Source organism: Hippocampus comes, unplaced genomic scaffold (genome assembly GCF_001891065.2).
Source record: "Hippocampus comes isolate QL1 unplaced genomic scaffold, H_comes_QL1_v1.1 scaffold99, whole genome shotgun sequence".
NCBI classification, from domain to species: domain Eukaryota; kingdom Metazoa; phylum Chordata; class Actinopteri; order Syngnathiformes; family Syngnathidae; genus Hippocampus; species Hippocampus comes.
In genome coordinates, this window is record NW_017805134.1 from 233,219 (window position 1) to 250,253 (window position 17,035).

The window sequence follows — 17,035 nt, forward strand, 5'->3', positions numbered from 1 at the left end:
TATATTCCGGATTTTGTGTTTTCATAAGGCATATCATGTGTTTTTAAAATGTGTTAATGGTCTTTGTTATCATTCCGCAGTACATTCCACAATACACATACAACTGCAATCAACTAATTGGAGGAAGAATGCCACAGACAGAATGGCACAGACAAAAGCAAAAACGAATTTTTGTTTTTTTCTCTGACAAACGGAAAGATATTTGCTCAAATTAAACCTCTAAAATTAGCTTTGCGGACATGTACTTTAAAAATGAACAGTGAATTAAAAAAAAGAAATATTTTCATCATTCCAATTTTTAACCCCAACGACGGAATCAGATCTCATTTTAATTCGTTTAACAGCTTTTGCAAGCAATCACACACTGCATAAATAAACGTAAACCGTTAATAAAAGTTGGCGTAATGATGCACTAGGCCCAAAAAACAAAAACATTTTTTTCTAAATATGTCTCGCATGTACACACATCTTAATAATAGATACATATTTTGTATATTTAAATCACAGTTTATCCTTGCTGTGCCAGTGTTAACCAGTACAGAACTGACTCTACAGTACTGTACTGTAAAGTTATTTGAAAAATTTGGAAAGTTCTTTTTACCCCCAAACTCGTGCGACCTGAACGTTTCACAGCCAGCTGGCCAGCGAGTCCTCAACCTGGGCCCTCCCTGCCGATTAACCCCGAGATGATTGGCTTATACTTGCTGACGTCACACCAATGGGCGGGTCAGCGGTAACAGTTTATCAACCGAAAACGAGGAGAGGAAGTCAGAGCAATTTAAACAGTAGTCAGTCGCACGCTTTCCTCCCGTCTTGTAATTTGGATTATTCCGCTTTTCCCCAATGCTGAAATATTTAATTACCATGCTCATCTCTACCTGATCTGCTCGCACTTTTGTTTCGTCCCTAGATAGTTGATTTCAACTTTATTTAACGATGCTAAGTGCAGCGAAGATTGACAACAAGAGCGGAATGATGGCAAAAGTTCACACGAGGATAAGAGCGGATCCCTTCTCGGCCAATTACGAACTGGCTGGCAAAGAACTGGGCCGGTAGGTGTTGTCTTATTTTGTTTGTGTCTACTGAACCGTAAAAAAAAATCCTCAAATGGAACGCGTCCCACGGCGCTTTGGAAGCTAAAGTGATTGTGTTAATCTTATTAGTTGTTTTGCGTCAGGCACGTGTGAGTGAGACGCGTGTGGGTTTGCCAGGTGGGCTTTTGGCATTCCTGTGCAGAAAAGATCCTTTTTGAAACCGTGTGCTTTTGGGATTCCTGGGAAAATACTTGTTTCTATGCTCAAAGTTCATATGATGTGGTAATTGCACTATTGTGGGACTAACACATGTTATCTTATTTGAAAATATTTCAAAAAATAAACTGAGAGCGTGCACATTGTTATTTTTGAAGTCATTGGTGCTGCATTGCTGTGTTGTGATGTGTTGAATTCCATCCAGCCGTCCTCTGGGTTTACAGGGCGGCTGTTCACCACTAAATTCAGGGGCACATAAAGACCTGACTTTAACATGAACCCACAACCTCAAAATTGAGAAGTAGACATGTGGTTCGTGTTGAAGTCTTTTTTTAACAGAAAAAAAAACACGTTACAAGGGGACACTATATACAGTACTGGCAAACATGTAGCACACAGATGTCAAACTTGGCGCACAGGGGCCAGATCTGGCCCATCACGTCACTTTATGTGGCCCGCAAAAACAAATTATGTGCATCAACCGAATGTTTCTTTCTAAAATTGCAAATTGTTTTCACTTTTTTCACTCACTGTTTTTATTGGCCTCTGATTTCAAAACTTTTTTTTTTTTTTGTAGATACATTTATTTGCGTTCACATTCATAATAGCCCTCTGCAGGAAACCATAACTATGATGTGGCTCACAACAAAAATGAGTTTGACACCCCTGATTGTAGCATGATCTCCTTTTCCCATTCAATTCCCCAAATTCATCAAAAATACAGATTATGACACTCAGTTTCAATTGGCTTTGTCATAGAAGTACTAATTTTATACTACGATTACACTGGTGCAACATCAAATTTTAATCAGTCGGCTTTATGTGTCTGTAAATGTATTTTTGACACTGATTTAATAAATCTTTGCTACTACTTCCTCGTCCATCCGGTTTTTCATTTCTTTTTTTTAATTTTGACTTATAAAAGATTGCGTAATAGATTGCATAATTTATCGCTTATTATTATTATGAATATGTGGTGTGCTCGAGAAAACAAACAAGGGCACATTCTGAATCAGCGTCAAAAAAAAAAACATCTAGAAAAGTTTACTTGCATCTCTGATTAAAAAACTAGTAAAAAAAAAAAATGTTGTTATGATTCTGGTTCTAGTTTTCACTCGCTGACTCACACTGTTACAACATTAGGTGTTAATCACAGCTCCATAAATAGCAACCGGAGTATCTGAGCTCATCACTACGTTGAAAACAAAAACTAAATAAAGGGACGCCCATGCAGCGAGACACGCGATGATATCCGGGAACAGCAGCCAGGATCTGTGGGTCTCGATGTTGTGTGTTCAGGGGGTTGGGGGTTGTAAAGTTCTAGACAGAGCAGCAGGAGTATCTTCCTCCCCTCCTTTCCCCACAGAAGTCACTCCCCCCCTCCACCCCTGCGACTCCTGTGCTAACAGCATGCCATCTTAGTTGTTTTTCAGTGAATAATGTTAGTTATGTTGGAAACATTGGCATGAGCTTGCAGGTGGTGATTTATCAGTGGGGGGTTTTTGAGGGGGGAGGGGTGAAATGTCACACACATAAAAACCCCACAACCTGAATGTATTTTGGTCACGCGCTCTTTGGGCAACAGCTAGGTTTGGTAACCTTTGACTCCTGTTTGAAAAGACCCCCGCTGGCCACTCTCTGCAGCCATTGATCACTTCTTTTCATCACACATGTAGTTCCCCAGCGCACATGGCGCTCCTTCTCAACGGGGCTAATTAACTTGAGAAAAGGCTCTGAGGGGGGTGGGGCGTGGGGGGCATTTTTTTTTTTTTTGCACAATGACCCAGAGGCTCTGGACCACGAACGGTGAGGGTGGATAGGCTGGATTTGGTTCGACAGTGTGGGAATATTCGGAAGGGAAAAATTGGCGGAACCACGCTGACTGGACCCTTTCAGGTACATTGTGGTTGCATTCAAAACATGCTGGCTGGAGTTAAACGTTGAGCCAATGACACCCCCCACCCCCCCCCCCCCCCCCCTTGCCCGAACTTACCCCTTTCCTTCGGCCTGGTCAGGTGGGTGGTCCCCGTGTCTGTGGTACCAACTGGCTAGCTTTTTGTACAACTGTCATGGCCTCTGTATGGAGGCGTCAACACGCGTCCATTTGTCCATGTTGCTGTCAGCTGTGCTGAAAAAGAAGGGGGGGGGGGTTATCTGCTGGGGAGGGCATCTTAACCTTTCACTAATGAACATGTGAACGCCCAGAACATCTAGGCAACATCTCGTTTGTTGTCTGCAAGGGTGTCCTCGGTACTGATAAAGGTGTATTTTGGCATATAATTATCGTAATTATAATTAGCGTAGGTTAGTTCCAATTTAAGTTTGAATTTGGGTTACGTAACCGCTGTAGAAACGGTACTCTGTAAACCATGGATCACCAGTCCTTATATAATTGTGTTTTTTTTGTTTGTTTGTTTGTTTGTTTTTTGTTAGTTTTACTGTGTTGCCATTTTAAAAATCATGTTGGGAATTGATACAGCATTTATGAAGGCGTGAAGCTCTGGTGTTAAATGAAAACAATTACCGGACATTACGATGCAAGCGTTGACTGGAAGGCCTGTTGAGCTACATCCGCATTAATGGCAATAAGAGTCAGAAAAGTCAGAGAAAATAATTGAAAATAATTAATGGAACAAACATACAATAAAACAATTTGTGATGGGCGAGTACTGACACCAGGTGTCGGTATAGTGTCGATACTGGACTTATTTTAAGGCATTGCGTTTTTGTGGAAGTCGCCGATACCAGCCATCAATACTTCAGGCAAAAAAAATAAATAAAAATCTGCTCTTGAGTAAGCCCTCCTCGGCAGTAGTTGGCGCTATACTGCGGCAGAATGACACATCAGCGAATCATCGTCTGAATCAGAAAGGTCCTTGTTCACAATTCTTTTGTGAAAGTGTGTCAAAAGAAGTATTATAGGTCAAAACTACTGAAGATATTGGAACGATGAGTGAATACTTGACCTGGTATCAGTCTGAAAAAAATTGCATGACTTCTTGCAATGTTATGAACCCTCAGCTGTCTGCGCTTCCATTGGTCAGACCTTCCAAGCAGGGGAGGGAAAAAAAAAGAATACTGCTGAGTGTCTAATGGCATTTCCTGTGCACATTTTTGAGCCCAATAACAACATCTGTGCTGTCCAATGAAACCACTTGGCCTTTCTTTGTCTGTGGATGTGTGGGGCCCATTTGTGGCACGATAGCGCTTTTCTAAGCATAATGTCCTTCTTATTAATATTTTAAAATGTAAATGACTCTCTGTGTCCAGGGGAAAGTTTGCGGTGGTGAAGAAGTGCACGGAGAAGGCGACGGGCAAGCAGTATGCCGCCAAGTTTCTGCGCAAGCGGCGGAAGGGTCAGGACTGCCGCGTGGACATCCTCAACGAGATCGCCGTGCTGGAGCTGGCCAAGTGCAACCCGTACGTTGTGGCCCTTCATGAGGTCTACGAGACGGCTACCGAGATCGTCCTGGTGCTTGAATGGTAAGAAGGAAAATTGGCGCACACGTGCGGCCTGAGTTTGAGCTTGTAGTACACAAAGCTCGGAGAATCCCAAGCTTTGCTTTGACTTGCGAGGAAAAAAAATCCGAGATGCAAACGCTAAATAATGTCAACTCACTTCACAAGAAGCAGAAAAATTCTGCAAAGATCCGGAATACTTGCATTTGCTTCAAAATGTAGCATCTATGTAACTAAAGGATCAGAACATTATTTTTAAGTGTGTGAGGAGTTGCTCTGTAGAACCCTTTTAAACGCTCACAGGAAATTGAAACGCGTTCGCAAACAAGTTTGTGGTTTGAAATGCGAAGTAGTCTCGCTGCGGCTTCGCCGCTAAGCTACGCCGACTGTTCTAACGAAGTGCAAAAGCGGGAAGGAGCAGGTCTCGTCGACGGCAACGCATTAAATCAAGCGGTGGCGGTGAAGTTTGCATTTGGTTGCACTGAGTCGCATGATTCGGTCTCACGGTTTTTCTCTACCCCCCCCCCCCCAACCATGCCATTTCCTGTATGAGGCAGTAAGCAAAGCTGCTAAAAGTAGCGCGGCGGTCGCCAAACACACACGCACACACGCTGTCACACACATTTCTCATAGCCGCAACCACATCCGCCGTCTGCTCTGTAAAATAGTCGCTAGTTTCTCAGGGCTTCACGTGCAGCTGCAGCCAGGAGCCTAACACACAAAGCTCTCCTTTGCTTTCTGCGAAATGACTAGTCTGGGCAAAGTCTTGATGAGAAATCAGATTTGAATGTTCGGAACTTAACGCTCTATCTTGCCCTTTCTGTACTTGTACTTTCCAGCCTAAACATGTAGTACAGTCATCGATTTTTATCCCCATCACCGATTATTTTCTGAGCGAATCAGGAAGGAACGATCTCTCTTGACCGCCAAAGGATGAACTTTAGAAACATTAGATCATCGGGCCGTTCGCAATTTTGATTAAGATGTGTCAAAGCAACTTTTTGCTCATTTTAACCCTTTCATGCACCCTGTAACCATAACGTGATAAGCTGTCCACCGTAGTAAGCGCTGACCCTGAAAGGGTTAAGTATAAAAAACGAAAAAACGTCATTGAGACTTTTGGTGTGTTAACTGCCCCATGACATAATCCCCAAAAGCAAAAAAAAAAAAAAAAAGCAAGCAGTCACAAATGAATTAATTGTCCTCAGCAGTTTTAGTTTATCCTCGCTAAGACACAACTTTCAAGCTAGCTTTTAATTTCCTGCTTTCATTTATTTATATTTTGAGAACCTTTTTTTCTTTTTTCATTTGCTTTTCCAATGCTGCATTGTCTAAACTCGCCTGGAGCTCAAATGACCTCACTTTTTTTTTTTTTTTTTTTTTTTTTTTTAATCGGGCAACAACCAGGAGGTTTCTAAAACTTACTGGACCGGGCAGCCAAGCATGGATGACTCCCAAAGTCTCACTCAACAGGAGGTTAACTTGCTGTGAGGCTGAGTGCCCCCCCCCCTCCCCCCACATGTTAAATAGCCACTTACTTGGAGATCTAAGGCTGATCTGACCTCATCCATTCGTCCATGTGGTCGACTGCGGGCTTTAATCTGGCTGCCCGCTGTAGGGGAGGAACGTCTGAAGTCGTGAGAGCGTTTGCTCTCGAGGAAGAAGATGGGGACAAAAAAATAGACTTTTAGCCTCCGGACTGATTTTTAAAATGTGAAAGACCACAAACACGAGGTGGAAAAACTCATGTCCTAACTCCTCATATATTTTGTGTCCAAGATTTTTCCGGTTTCCAAGCAGATCGATGAGGATAAGTCACTCCAATACTCCACATCACGGATAATTTTTTAAATAAATCCGAAAGATGACTTTAAACGAAAAGAAGCGTCGGTGTTCAAATTTGTTGCGATAAACCGTGAACGCAGACCTAAGATGCAAACGAAATGCCCATGAGACAAAAGGTCGAGATCTCCTCTTCGTTGACAGATGAAAGTACACCCGATACATACGAATCATTTAAAACACATTCCGCCGATGCTTTTTTTTTGGGGGGGGGGGGGGTTCAAAAACGAGGATCACAACAAGGAAGATCAGATCCCCAGAATCCATCAAAACATCGGTACTGTTTTCACAGCTGAGGTCGGTCGAGGGCTCGGCCTCCCGAAGGCCCACGCGGTTGCGTAACCTCTCGCGACGTTTCCTCCGGACGATCAAAAGCACGTGCAACCGTTTAAATCCTCCACACGTGCTTCTAGTTTTTCCTACCACGACTTTGCTTGCAACACGAGTGTAGATGGCGGGCCGAGCTAGCCGCAAAAATGTGACATTATTTGAAGTGCGATCCCTTGGGACAAGTCAGGCGGAGGTTCTTCCGGTATCTAGTTACCAAAACTCAACCTTTTTGCCGTCTTTTCAAGAATATTCATCCCTAATACTACATTGCAGATCTATGAAACTAATTCCGATCGAATCCTCGACTTGTATAACAGTCAACCCATCTCGGGTATCTCTTTTTATCTGAACGTGCTGCCAACTCACCCGCTGTGATTAGCTTGTGGGATATGACAAGTCTACCATTAGCACAGATATGAATTTATTGTCAAGAACAAAGTACAGAGATATGGGGTTATGCAATGCTGGTGGGAAAAAAAATTGTGACTGTGTTTCGTTTTGTTGGCCTTTATTACATCGACGGGACAGAATGGATTCTGTCCCCTTGCAGCAGAGCAAACCAAAAGGAAGATTGTTAAGTCATTGAGTACCAGCCAATTCTGGACCAAGTCTGAAAAGACGTTTAAAAACGTCTTTGGGAGTGAATGAGTTAAGCACTTATGGTCGTTTGTTCACTTTGAGACAAGTTGAGACGAATACAGCGGATGACGAAACCCTGCATTTGTACGCAAGTCGGAAGATGCCGCAGCCCATCGCGAAGCCGCACTCAAGTCGTATTTTCAGTGGCAGAATGTTGACATCGAGGACTCCTGTTTCCATGCCGGCAAAACCGATCTAACTCAAGAATTCCCAACAAATACAGAACCTGTAAATCCATCCAATTTTGCCATCCCCAAAAAAAATCCCAGATTCAATCCAGAATTTAGCATTTTTATACTTGACCCGTACTTCACGCTTTGCCAAAACAGATCGTACATCTCCAAACTCCTTTTTAAAGTGGCAACACTACAGAACCAACAAACGGCAATGAATTCGTATGCCATAGGAAAGCTTGATTATCCCTCCCGAAACCACGGCGACGCAGCCTAGTTCATTGCGTACCGTTTGCAACCTAAACGCCACATGTCGTGAAAGCATCGACCTGGAGTCAAAAGTCTTCTCCCTATTCAGTTTTCCCCCCCCTTTCCTGTTCTTTTACCGCACTAGTGCCGGCGGCGGGGAGATCTTCGACCAGTGTGTCGCCGACAATGACGACGCCTTCACAGAGAAAGACGTCATCCGGTTGGCCCGACAGATTCTGATGGGGGTGGCTTTCCTGCATTGCAACAATGTCGTGCATCTCGATCTGAAGGTAAGACGCCCTAGATGGGACGTTACGTGACTACATGGGGCAGACTACCTGTAGGTGGCGGAGGCGTTTAGCTAGTTATGTAAGCCCGGCGCGCAGCCTAGTTCTCAGGGGGGGATGGCGGGGCTTTCAAATGAGGTAACAAGGCTATTATTTTTAATATTGTAAGGGTCGTTGTCCTTTAAGTATCCGGTTTCTCCCGCCAGAAAACATGTCATCTTGATAAAAGTAATCCCTAGTGGGTCCATGATTGGGGTGTCAGGAGATTCGGTTCCCAAGCAAATTTGGCGTTCATCCAAGCCATTGTGCACTGCAACAATTTAGCCGGGAAGTCATCGGATGCGATGTCCGACCCGTTCTCCCCTGATTGGCTTAGCTTAGATCTAAGGCTCGGCGAGATGCCGACTGACGGCGTGGACTTCCAAATCCCCTTGGGGTCTTTTTAATCTCAAACCAAGCGCCAAATCCCATTCGCTACTACTGATTTTGGCGCTTATGCGTGACTCATTTTTGATGAATATTGTATAGATGTATCCTTTTTTTCCCCCTCAAAATATATTGCGCATAAGTCAAACAGAAATTCTACCTGAATGAAAGAAAGGAGGTGGCTGCTGCGCTGATTTTCTTGTCAGTTTTGCTGAATTGGCTGGGGAGGACAGAAAGATTCCTTGCGTAAAAGGGAACATATTCCGAGAAAAAAAAAAACAATTTGTTTTTTTTCTTCTCCGTTTTGGTCTTGTAAAAAATATATATATATATATCAAAGAATTCCCACTTATCTGTGATGTTCCGATTGTGTTTTCAGGAAGAGAGCCACGGCGGAGGAATGCCTGAGCCACCCTTGGCTCAAACCCCACCCCCTCGTGCACCACCACCTCCACGCCGCCCGGTAGGACATCTCGCCGCTGGCCGTCGATTTCATCAAGTCGCTGTTGGTGAAAAACCCCAGGTGAGGTTGACGGAGACATACGTAGACATTCAGGATGTGAGTCAGGCCGGAAACGCGTGCGAAATGAGCGCATGAGGCGCAATTCGGTTTCCTCTTGCACAAGTTCTGACTTTATTTTGTCGCATTTTTGTCGCGGTTGCTTTAAAGCGGATGCGTGACTCATTTTTGATGAATATTGTATAGATGTATCCTTTTTTTCCCCCTCAAAATATATTGCGCATAAGTCAAATAGAAATTCTACCTGAATGACAGAAAGGAGGTGGCTGCTGCGCTGCTTTTCTTGTCAGTGTTGCTGAATTGGCTGGGGAGGACAAAAAGATTCCTTGCGTAAAAGGGAACATATTCTGAGAAAAAAAAACAATTTGTTTTTTTTCTTCTCTGTTTTGGTCTTGTAAAAAATATATATATATCAAAGAATTCCCACTTATCTGTGATGTTCCGATTGTGTTTTCAGGAAGAGAGCCACGGCGGAAGAATGCCTGAGCCACCCTTGGCTCAAACCCCACCCCCTCGTGCACCACCACCTCCACGCCGCACGGTCCTCGTCATCCTTGGACGAACCCGACGCCAGCGACACCAGCCAGTCCGAGGAATCCGAGCCCGAGAGCCCGGCGCCGTCCCCGGAGCTGGGCCTGATGGACTCGTACCTAACGTGTCCGTGTCAGGGCGAGCTGAAGACGGGCTGCGGCTCCTTCAGCTTCGCCGAGCCGCCCTTCGCCCCTCGGCCCGAAATACAGCAGGAGCTCATCTGCTGAAGAACAGACGGACAGACAGACAGACTCACTCCCTCTTTCAAGACGCCTGTGTAGATTGACTCGGAGGAAACGACGAGGATGAAGAAGACTGGTTCCTCGTTTTAAACCGAATTAGCCTTCCAAACACAGTTTTGGTCACAAGAGGTGTCCAAACTTGGTTCTGGACGTCTCAACAGTCTACGATGAGTTTTTTTGGTGAAGGAGGAAAAAAAAAAATTGGGGACGTTTTACCGTGAACTAGCGCAAAAGAAGTACATTTTTATATTGTTTATTTATGTTATATTTGCCTCTTCCGTCAGATCGAGTCAGCATTCTCACTTTTTCAATACAATCTTGAGCACTTTTTTTTTTAAGTTTAAAAAAACGTTTTTGTTAAAAAGGACTTCTTATGCAATCGCACAGCCCTAGCCTACTGTACATATGGTAAAAAAAAAGTGCCACGTTGGTGTATTCACGTTGTTCTTTTGAGCGTTTGCACAAGTCTGCACCTTTTTCCCCCCGTTTTTTTTTTCTGGATTTTTTTTCCGTTTTTTTTTTTTTTTTTTTTTTTTTTTTTACAGTTCATATTTTACTGTGAGAATGCAGCACATTTTTGAAAATGACTCATGGAGGCTGAAATAGATGAAGAGTCATATAATACACAGCGCTCGGGAGCAAGGCGTCGCAATGTTGTTGGCGTTTCCACCAATTAACCGGTCTTTTTCTCGACCGCCTGTGTGTCAATTTGGTAAGATGTCTCGCTTTTTCAATGTTAACTTTTATTTGTTTTCAGTTGTTGTTGTCGCCTTTTGCTTGTGGATTTCAGCCAGTTTTGCACTTGTCCTTGTGGACTTTTTTTTTTGTTGAAAGTTGAATAAATGTTCCTGTCATTGCAAAATGTAAAGAGAAATACATGTACATTTTGTATCAAACTCTTCTGACTGAATACGGGCATTATTTCTGTCAACATCCACTTTGCACAATAAGGACTCAGACCATGAGAAATAATCCACAAAAAGGCCAAAACACAGTATGGGTTGAACGGACTAGTTGACTCGACAAAATGAGTCAATTTTACGACGAGAGCTTGAAGCGGCTTACCATAATTGCCGAGGTTATTATAGTTGACAAAAACTGACAAAAAAACAAAAAAAACTAACTAAAATTGAAAAAACTCATGTTCATGTAATGAGAATGAAAATGGTCCAAAAAAAGTTCTAAAAATTCACTGTGCAGACGTGCACCGTTCCATTTCGGGTCCGACCTTCCTGTGTGGAGTTTGCATGTTCTCCCCGTGCCTGTGTGGGTTTTCTCCGGGTACTCCGGCTTCCTCCCGCATTCCAAAAACATGCATGGCAGGCTGATTGAACACTCAAAATTGTCAGTAGGTGTGATTGTGAGCGCGAATAGTTGTTTGTCTATGTGTGCCATTTGATTGGTTGGCAACCAGTTCAGGTTGTCCCCCGCCGATTGCCCGAAGACAGCTGGGATAGGCTCCAGTACCCGCCGCGACCCTTATGAGGATTAGCAGATTAGAAAATGGATGGATGAAAATCAGGTTTTCATGAGAATAATATAGTACGTCGTCTACACTATATATAGTAATATTCAGTTAAGGGTTAGGTTAAGCAACAGGTGGATTATTCTTTTTTTACGTCAGCGAGAAATAACACATGGTAAAATTGATATTGCGCAAGCGTTTGTAGGTTAAAAAAAAAATCTCCAAAACACAATGCACTCGGAAAAATTTGTTCAAATCAAAAATATGTGATGGAACACCAAGACACCAAAAGCTATCACTAATTAAAAAGCGCTGCTGACCCAGAGTAATTATCCTGTTTACATCATTCTCATCTTGTTTTTTTCAGAGGAATTTTTCCCATTTCTTTAACCACTTCAAAGGTACCCAATTTCTTACTTACATAACTAGCATAATGTGAAAATTCCTTCCTGCTTGAATTCCCACTAATGCTTTAGGGGGGGTGTAACAACAAAAAAATGTACGCTTGAAGTGTTTGGAACATTTGCACCATGCTGTGACCTGCAGTTCATCTCCCAAATATGAGCATGTATGGCTAATCAAATCCTGTTGGCTTCATCCCTCTGGAATGCGGTGGTGGTCCTCTGACCTCCTCGCTCGCTCCTGCCACATTCCGGCGGTGACCTCCAGCTTTTTGGTGCAAACATGTGGCCACGTAAGCTCAAAGCGCACGAAGAGATCATCAAAGAAAATACTGTAAATACCACTATTGTCCTTTGAATGAGAGTTGCAGGGGGGTCGTCTCCCAAAATGGAGAAACAGCAAACTGACTCAACACTCGTCAACTGCCGTTAATGCGTTTCTCATGGCGAGGGCGGAAAGGGAGCCGAATGCCTTTGGTTAGTCCCACTTATTTATTTTGTCCCTGGAAACTAGCGAATACCAAGAAAAGCCTTTTCAACAAAAGGGCGGCCGCGAGTTTGATTGCAAACACGGACTGTTTTCGGTCTGCGGCTGCCACTTCCTCCGTCGGCGTGTTGGGCTTGTGGGGCGGGGGTAAGTGATGAAAAACAAGAACACAATAAGTGATACATTTACCTCGAAAAGCTGTGGGTCCTCATTCCGCAGTGGACGCTGATGCCGGTTAGTTGTCTCTCGCCCACCTGGGCGATGGGTGAGTGGTCGGCGGTGGTGGTGGCGACCCCGAATCCCTGGGTGTGGGTGGCTGTCCTCTGAAAAGGCTTCCTCTACTGCGGGGCTGCCTAAATTCCAATCCTCGAGAGCCCCTGTCCAGCCTGTTTTAGATGTGGCCATCCTGGTCATTTCAATCAGGTGTGTTGGAGGAAGGACACATCCAAAACAAGCTGGACAGGGGCTCTTGAGGACCGGACTTTGGTACCGATGCCTTACTGTATGAGTGACAGGCACTGCATGGCCCAGGACTCCTGTCCTGTTCCATTCTATCTTGTCTTGTCCTGTCCCACCCTGTCATGTCTTTGGAGAGATTGTTTGTTCCAGAACACATCCAACACAGGTGCATTAGGTCGGTTACATCATTTTATTGTGAAATAAATTTATTGTGAAGTAAGTTTTTGTTCCTTTTACCTTGTTACTTCTTGTCTCTTTGTCAAGCCCATCCCAACCCTTGTTCTGTCTGCCCGCATTTCCATTCAAAATCCATCTCAATACAAATACTTGTATATCAAGTTATCCAGACTAAAACTGAAAAGGGTCTTGTGGTTTTGATTCGCTCATGATATTTACTACTGGAGTAAGTCGTGATTGGAAGCACATGCTTGCATGCTCACCAAGGAATAAATATGTACATGTAGAGCCAGACTCAACGTTGTCGCACTGCCAGGAACTACTTATGCGATTTCTGTTCTGAAAGTCACTACACTTGCTTTGCCCCACAGGGCTGATTCCAGGACTACTGTATGTTCCTTTTTCAAGAGTTAAAAAAGGGTGTCACGTGTCAAAGGTACAAAAACAGAACATTTGAAGCTGCCCTGGGGATAAGGGCGTACTTTTCTGTACTTTTGAAGATATAGTTATATAGTTGGAGTCAATTTTTGCTACAAGGTACAGGTGTCAAATGTCAAGCGCACTAAAGTGGAACCAATCAGACGACCAGTCCAGGGACAAGGATGTCGTTTTTCAAGAGTCTACGTTCAGGAGGAGACAATTGTCACCATGTCTTAAAAGGCGTGTCAGAAAAATTCAAGGACTGGAGTCCCTGAAAGATATATTGCAAATCCAAACTACAACTTTTACCCTTTGAAATATTCTTTGTGGAGTCTAACGCACTTTCCCAGCCTTCTCCATGCCTTCTTGCGCTCCTTGAAGAATTCTTCCAAGATCCTCCATCGCTCCATCTTGCTGTCGTCCACATCTTAAAAAGGGCTTCCTGTGAGCTTGGGAAAAGAGGAGAAAAATCAAAATTACATGGGGTCAGGTTGTATGAGTAGGTAGGCTGCTTATTTTCAGCCAGGAACTGTCAGATGTTCAGCACATTTGAGCAGGCGCAATGTCATGGTGAAACAGCCACAAGTTGACCAGCTACGATTTTTGCCTCTTCTCGCGCACAGAATGACGCGGGATCTCTTTGTGTAGCTTCGTAACATAAGTTCTGGAACCTTTCTGACACACCTCATACGTGCATGTGGGAACGTAGATCATCAGATAAAAGCGACACTAACGTATCTCGGAAATTCTTGGACTGGACTGGAACTGCTATCACGCATTGTTGACCTCTTACACAAGACGCTCCGCAGATGTTTATGATGAATGAACTCGGTGCACTGTGGCACATGCTAACGTGCAACCCCCCCCCCCCCCCCCCCCCCCCCCCCCTGCGCGGTCATCACTTCCTGGCCAAAATAGCAGAGTACAAACAATGGCTGAGGTCAGGCAGGTTGCGCGCAAGTATGTTATCGCCGCAATGGCGAAAGAGGCGCTTCCGTTTGTACGCTCGGCCCAGGTCAACAGCTTTAACCTTCCCAACAAACCCCTGGGTGACATCTGCGTCCTAAAAAGCAGCAGTTTTGGACCATTTTTAGGGGGAGATGCTGTCCTTCAAGCGTATTATTTTCAGTACCCTTTGGAGGAACGTGTGTTTTTCATTAGTGTTCCAGGTGAAGTACACATGAGAATACACGTTTTGTTTAGATCACATCAAACACAAGCACTGCAATGGATCATTCCATTAGGCATTGTTTGAAAGTGACACGGCATCAAAGTACAAGTGCGCAACAGCTGCGGGGCACAAGCACTTAGGTCACGTTTCAGTGTTGATTTCTGTCGTTCCGATATGTTTGATGGAGCAAATTGGGCTTGAAAAGATACATTGGGACCTTTTTTTTTTTTTTTTTTTTTTTTTTTTTTTTTTTTAAAAAATTTGCCTTTGGCAAATAAAAAAAGGACAGATCAAAAGACAAGTGGTACAATTGGGTGACATCATCCTTTGAAATAACTGTTGCGTCAAAAAGAAATAAAAATAAGGCCTATTTTTTTTTAACGTTTTGGCATGCACTTTTTTTAAAGGTTTATTGTCTTTAAATTAAAATTTGAAGTACAAACCGAAAAAAAAAATTATTTTCGTAAATTGTATAAAAAGTATAAAAACGTATAAATACAGTATATATATACTAAATGAAAATGTTTCCGTAGTGAAAACATTTTTAAAGTATATACTTTTGAGTAACATTTTAATGAAAAATTCTGAACAAAATAAATTACACTGAGTTTAGTTGCGTGTACTGCCACCATACAGAAGTCGTATCTCAAATATTTGCTCCCACGGAAGAAAAAAAAAAAAAGCCGAATGACAGCTCACATTTCCAAATCTCTGACGTGAAGGCAACAAAGTCAAAGGAAATTATACAAAAGGTGAAACAAAATGGTGTGTCTGGGCTCTATGTTCTCTAAAAAAAAATGTAAGTCACAACCCAAATAGCAATTAAACAAAATGCCTTTTTCTTAGGAATGTTTTTCTCACAATGTTTGGGTGCTCCAGCATCTCTGTTATCATGAAAGAAGAATCCACTCATAGCTTATTAAGAGGAAAGCCAACATTCCTTCAAGATGCTCTTCAGTCTCACTAAAGTGCACTTTGCTGTTTGCTTGAGATAAGGCAGACCAATAATAAGCTTTGAGAAGTGTAAACACGGCAGGAATTGCGGGGACGCTTATGCAAGCGGCTCCTCATTCCTGCTTGTGTGATGACACCCTGGGAAATATCAAATTAAATTAAGTTCCGAGAAAAAAAAAAGGAATATAAATAAAGAGCTCTATTATTACTCGGGGTGGTTGTGGCTAAAACCATAGCCCCCTCTTTGATCCTCCGTCCAGCCCCGTACTACAGCGTACACGACAGAGGACATGATGTTCCTCATCATGAACGTTTTACAGCGTAGGCCTCCCAGAGGGGCAGAAAGACAACATGCTACTGTTTATAGGACATTTCAGGATGGGGCTATTTTTCTTTCCTAACTTTCCAGGGGGTGCTGAAGGGTGTGTCGTGTTGGGGACGCTTAAAATACATTATCTCCATGCTACACACTTATAAAAATCTTTAACGAAAGTCTACTAGCTTAATGCTCACATTCGATGCAAAATGCCAAGATGGGCTAACGGAACTAGCGTAGATGTTGCTGTACTTTATAATACTTTAAACACCTTACGTTTGAACACAGAAATCATATTACTTATATATATTCTGTATCCTATTTGTGGGGACAAAATTTAAAAAAAAAAAAAAAAAAACAGCAACTAGTATTACTGCAGTTTGGTTGCATAGTCTTCTGTCTCATCATCAAATCTACTCTAAATGGCTGTGTGATACTTCTCCCTGGTGGCCAAGGCGCACACACCAGACAGACAAATACTGATGCAGTTTAATTTACTATTCATTTAAATATAACTCTAAATAAAGTTGAAGAGAAAAAAAGGTGCGAACGAATTATTTGCATTCCCATTCAATTCAGTGGGGAAGCATGATTTGAGAATGTTTTCAGTTACAATGAATCACACAAGTGACACCACGTTACGCAGCCACCCACATCGTTCATGTTAAACTTAAGTGTCTCTATAAATACAAAATATAAAAACATCAAACTATTCACTTCGTTTGCCAGGAGCAACAAAATGGATCCTTTTGTTTAGAAGCTTAAAAAACAACAGTAAGTAATTCAAGCCTTAGACGGCTGCACTGAGTAAGTCTTATCTGCAGTCAGAATTTGAAAAAAGGTTTAATAACACGAAAACTTATTTTAAAAAAGTCATGTCATGTTGCCACGTATAAAGCTTCTTCAGTCCTTATGATTTCATTAACTCATTCATCATTTTGAGCGAATCAAGTATATTCCAGCTGATCAACAGCGACACCGAGAGGCGAGTTAGTGAGTTGTTTTTAAGAGCTGTATGCCTTTTACTACTACAATGAGAAAGGGGGAATTGGGAATAACTAACGACCTCGAATTTTCATTTTGTTAAAAAAAAAAAAAAAATTACATACACACACTTTTTTTAAATCGTTCAATTTTAAATACCTCACCTCTCACCAAAGGCATTCGAAATACAAATGTGTACCTCTTTATGGCAAACAAAAAAATACAATGCATATCAATCTGAGGAATAATTCAT

General features: G+C 42.7%; 1 protein-coding gene across 1 annotated transcript; it reads left to right on the forward strand.

The window, feature by feature from the left end:
* The first annotated feature begins 751 nt into the window (after window positions 1-751).
* LOC109513708 (serine/threonine-protein kinase 17A-like) lies at window positions 752-10,847 on the forward strand. Its single transcript, XM_019866311.1, has 6 exons — window positions 752-1,052; window positions 4,521-4,733; window positions 8,088-8,258; window positions 9,035-9,092; window positions 9,123-9,178; window positions 9,633-10,847. Exons 1-6 carry the CDS (start codon window positions 937-939, stop codon window positions 9,931-9,933), a joined length of 915 nt encoding a protein of 304 aa, XP_019721870.1. The 5' UTR covers window positions 752-936; the 3' UTR covers window positions 9,934-10,847.
* Window positions 10,848-17,035: the final 6,188 nt, after the last annotated feature.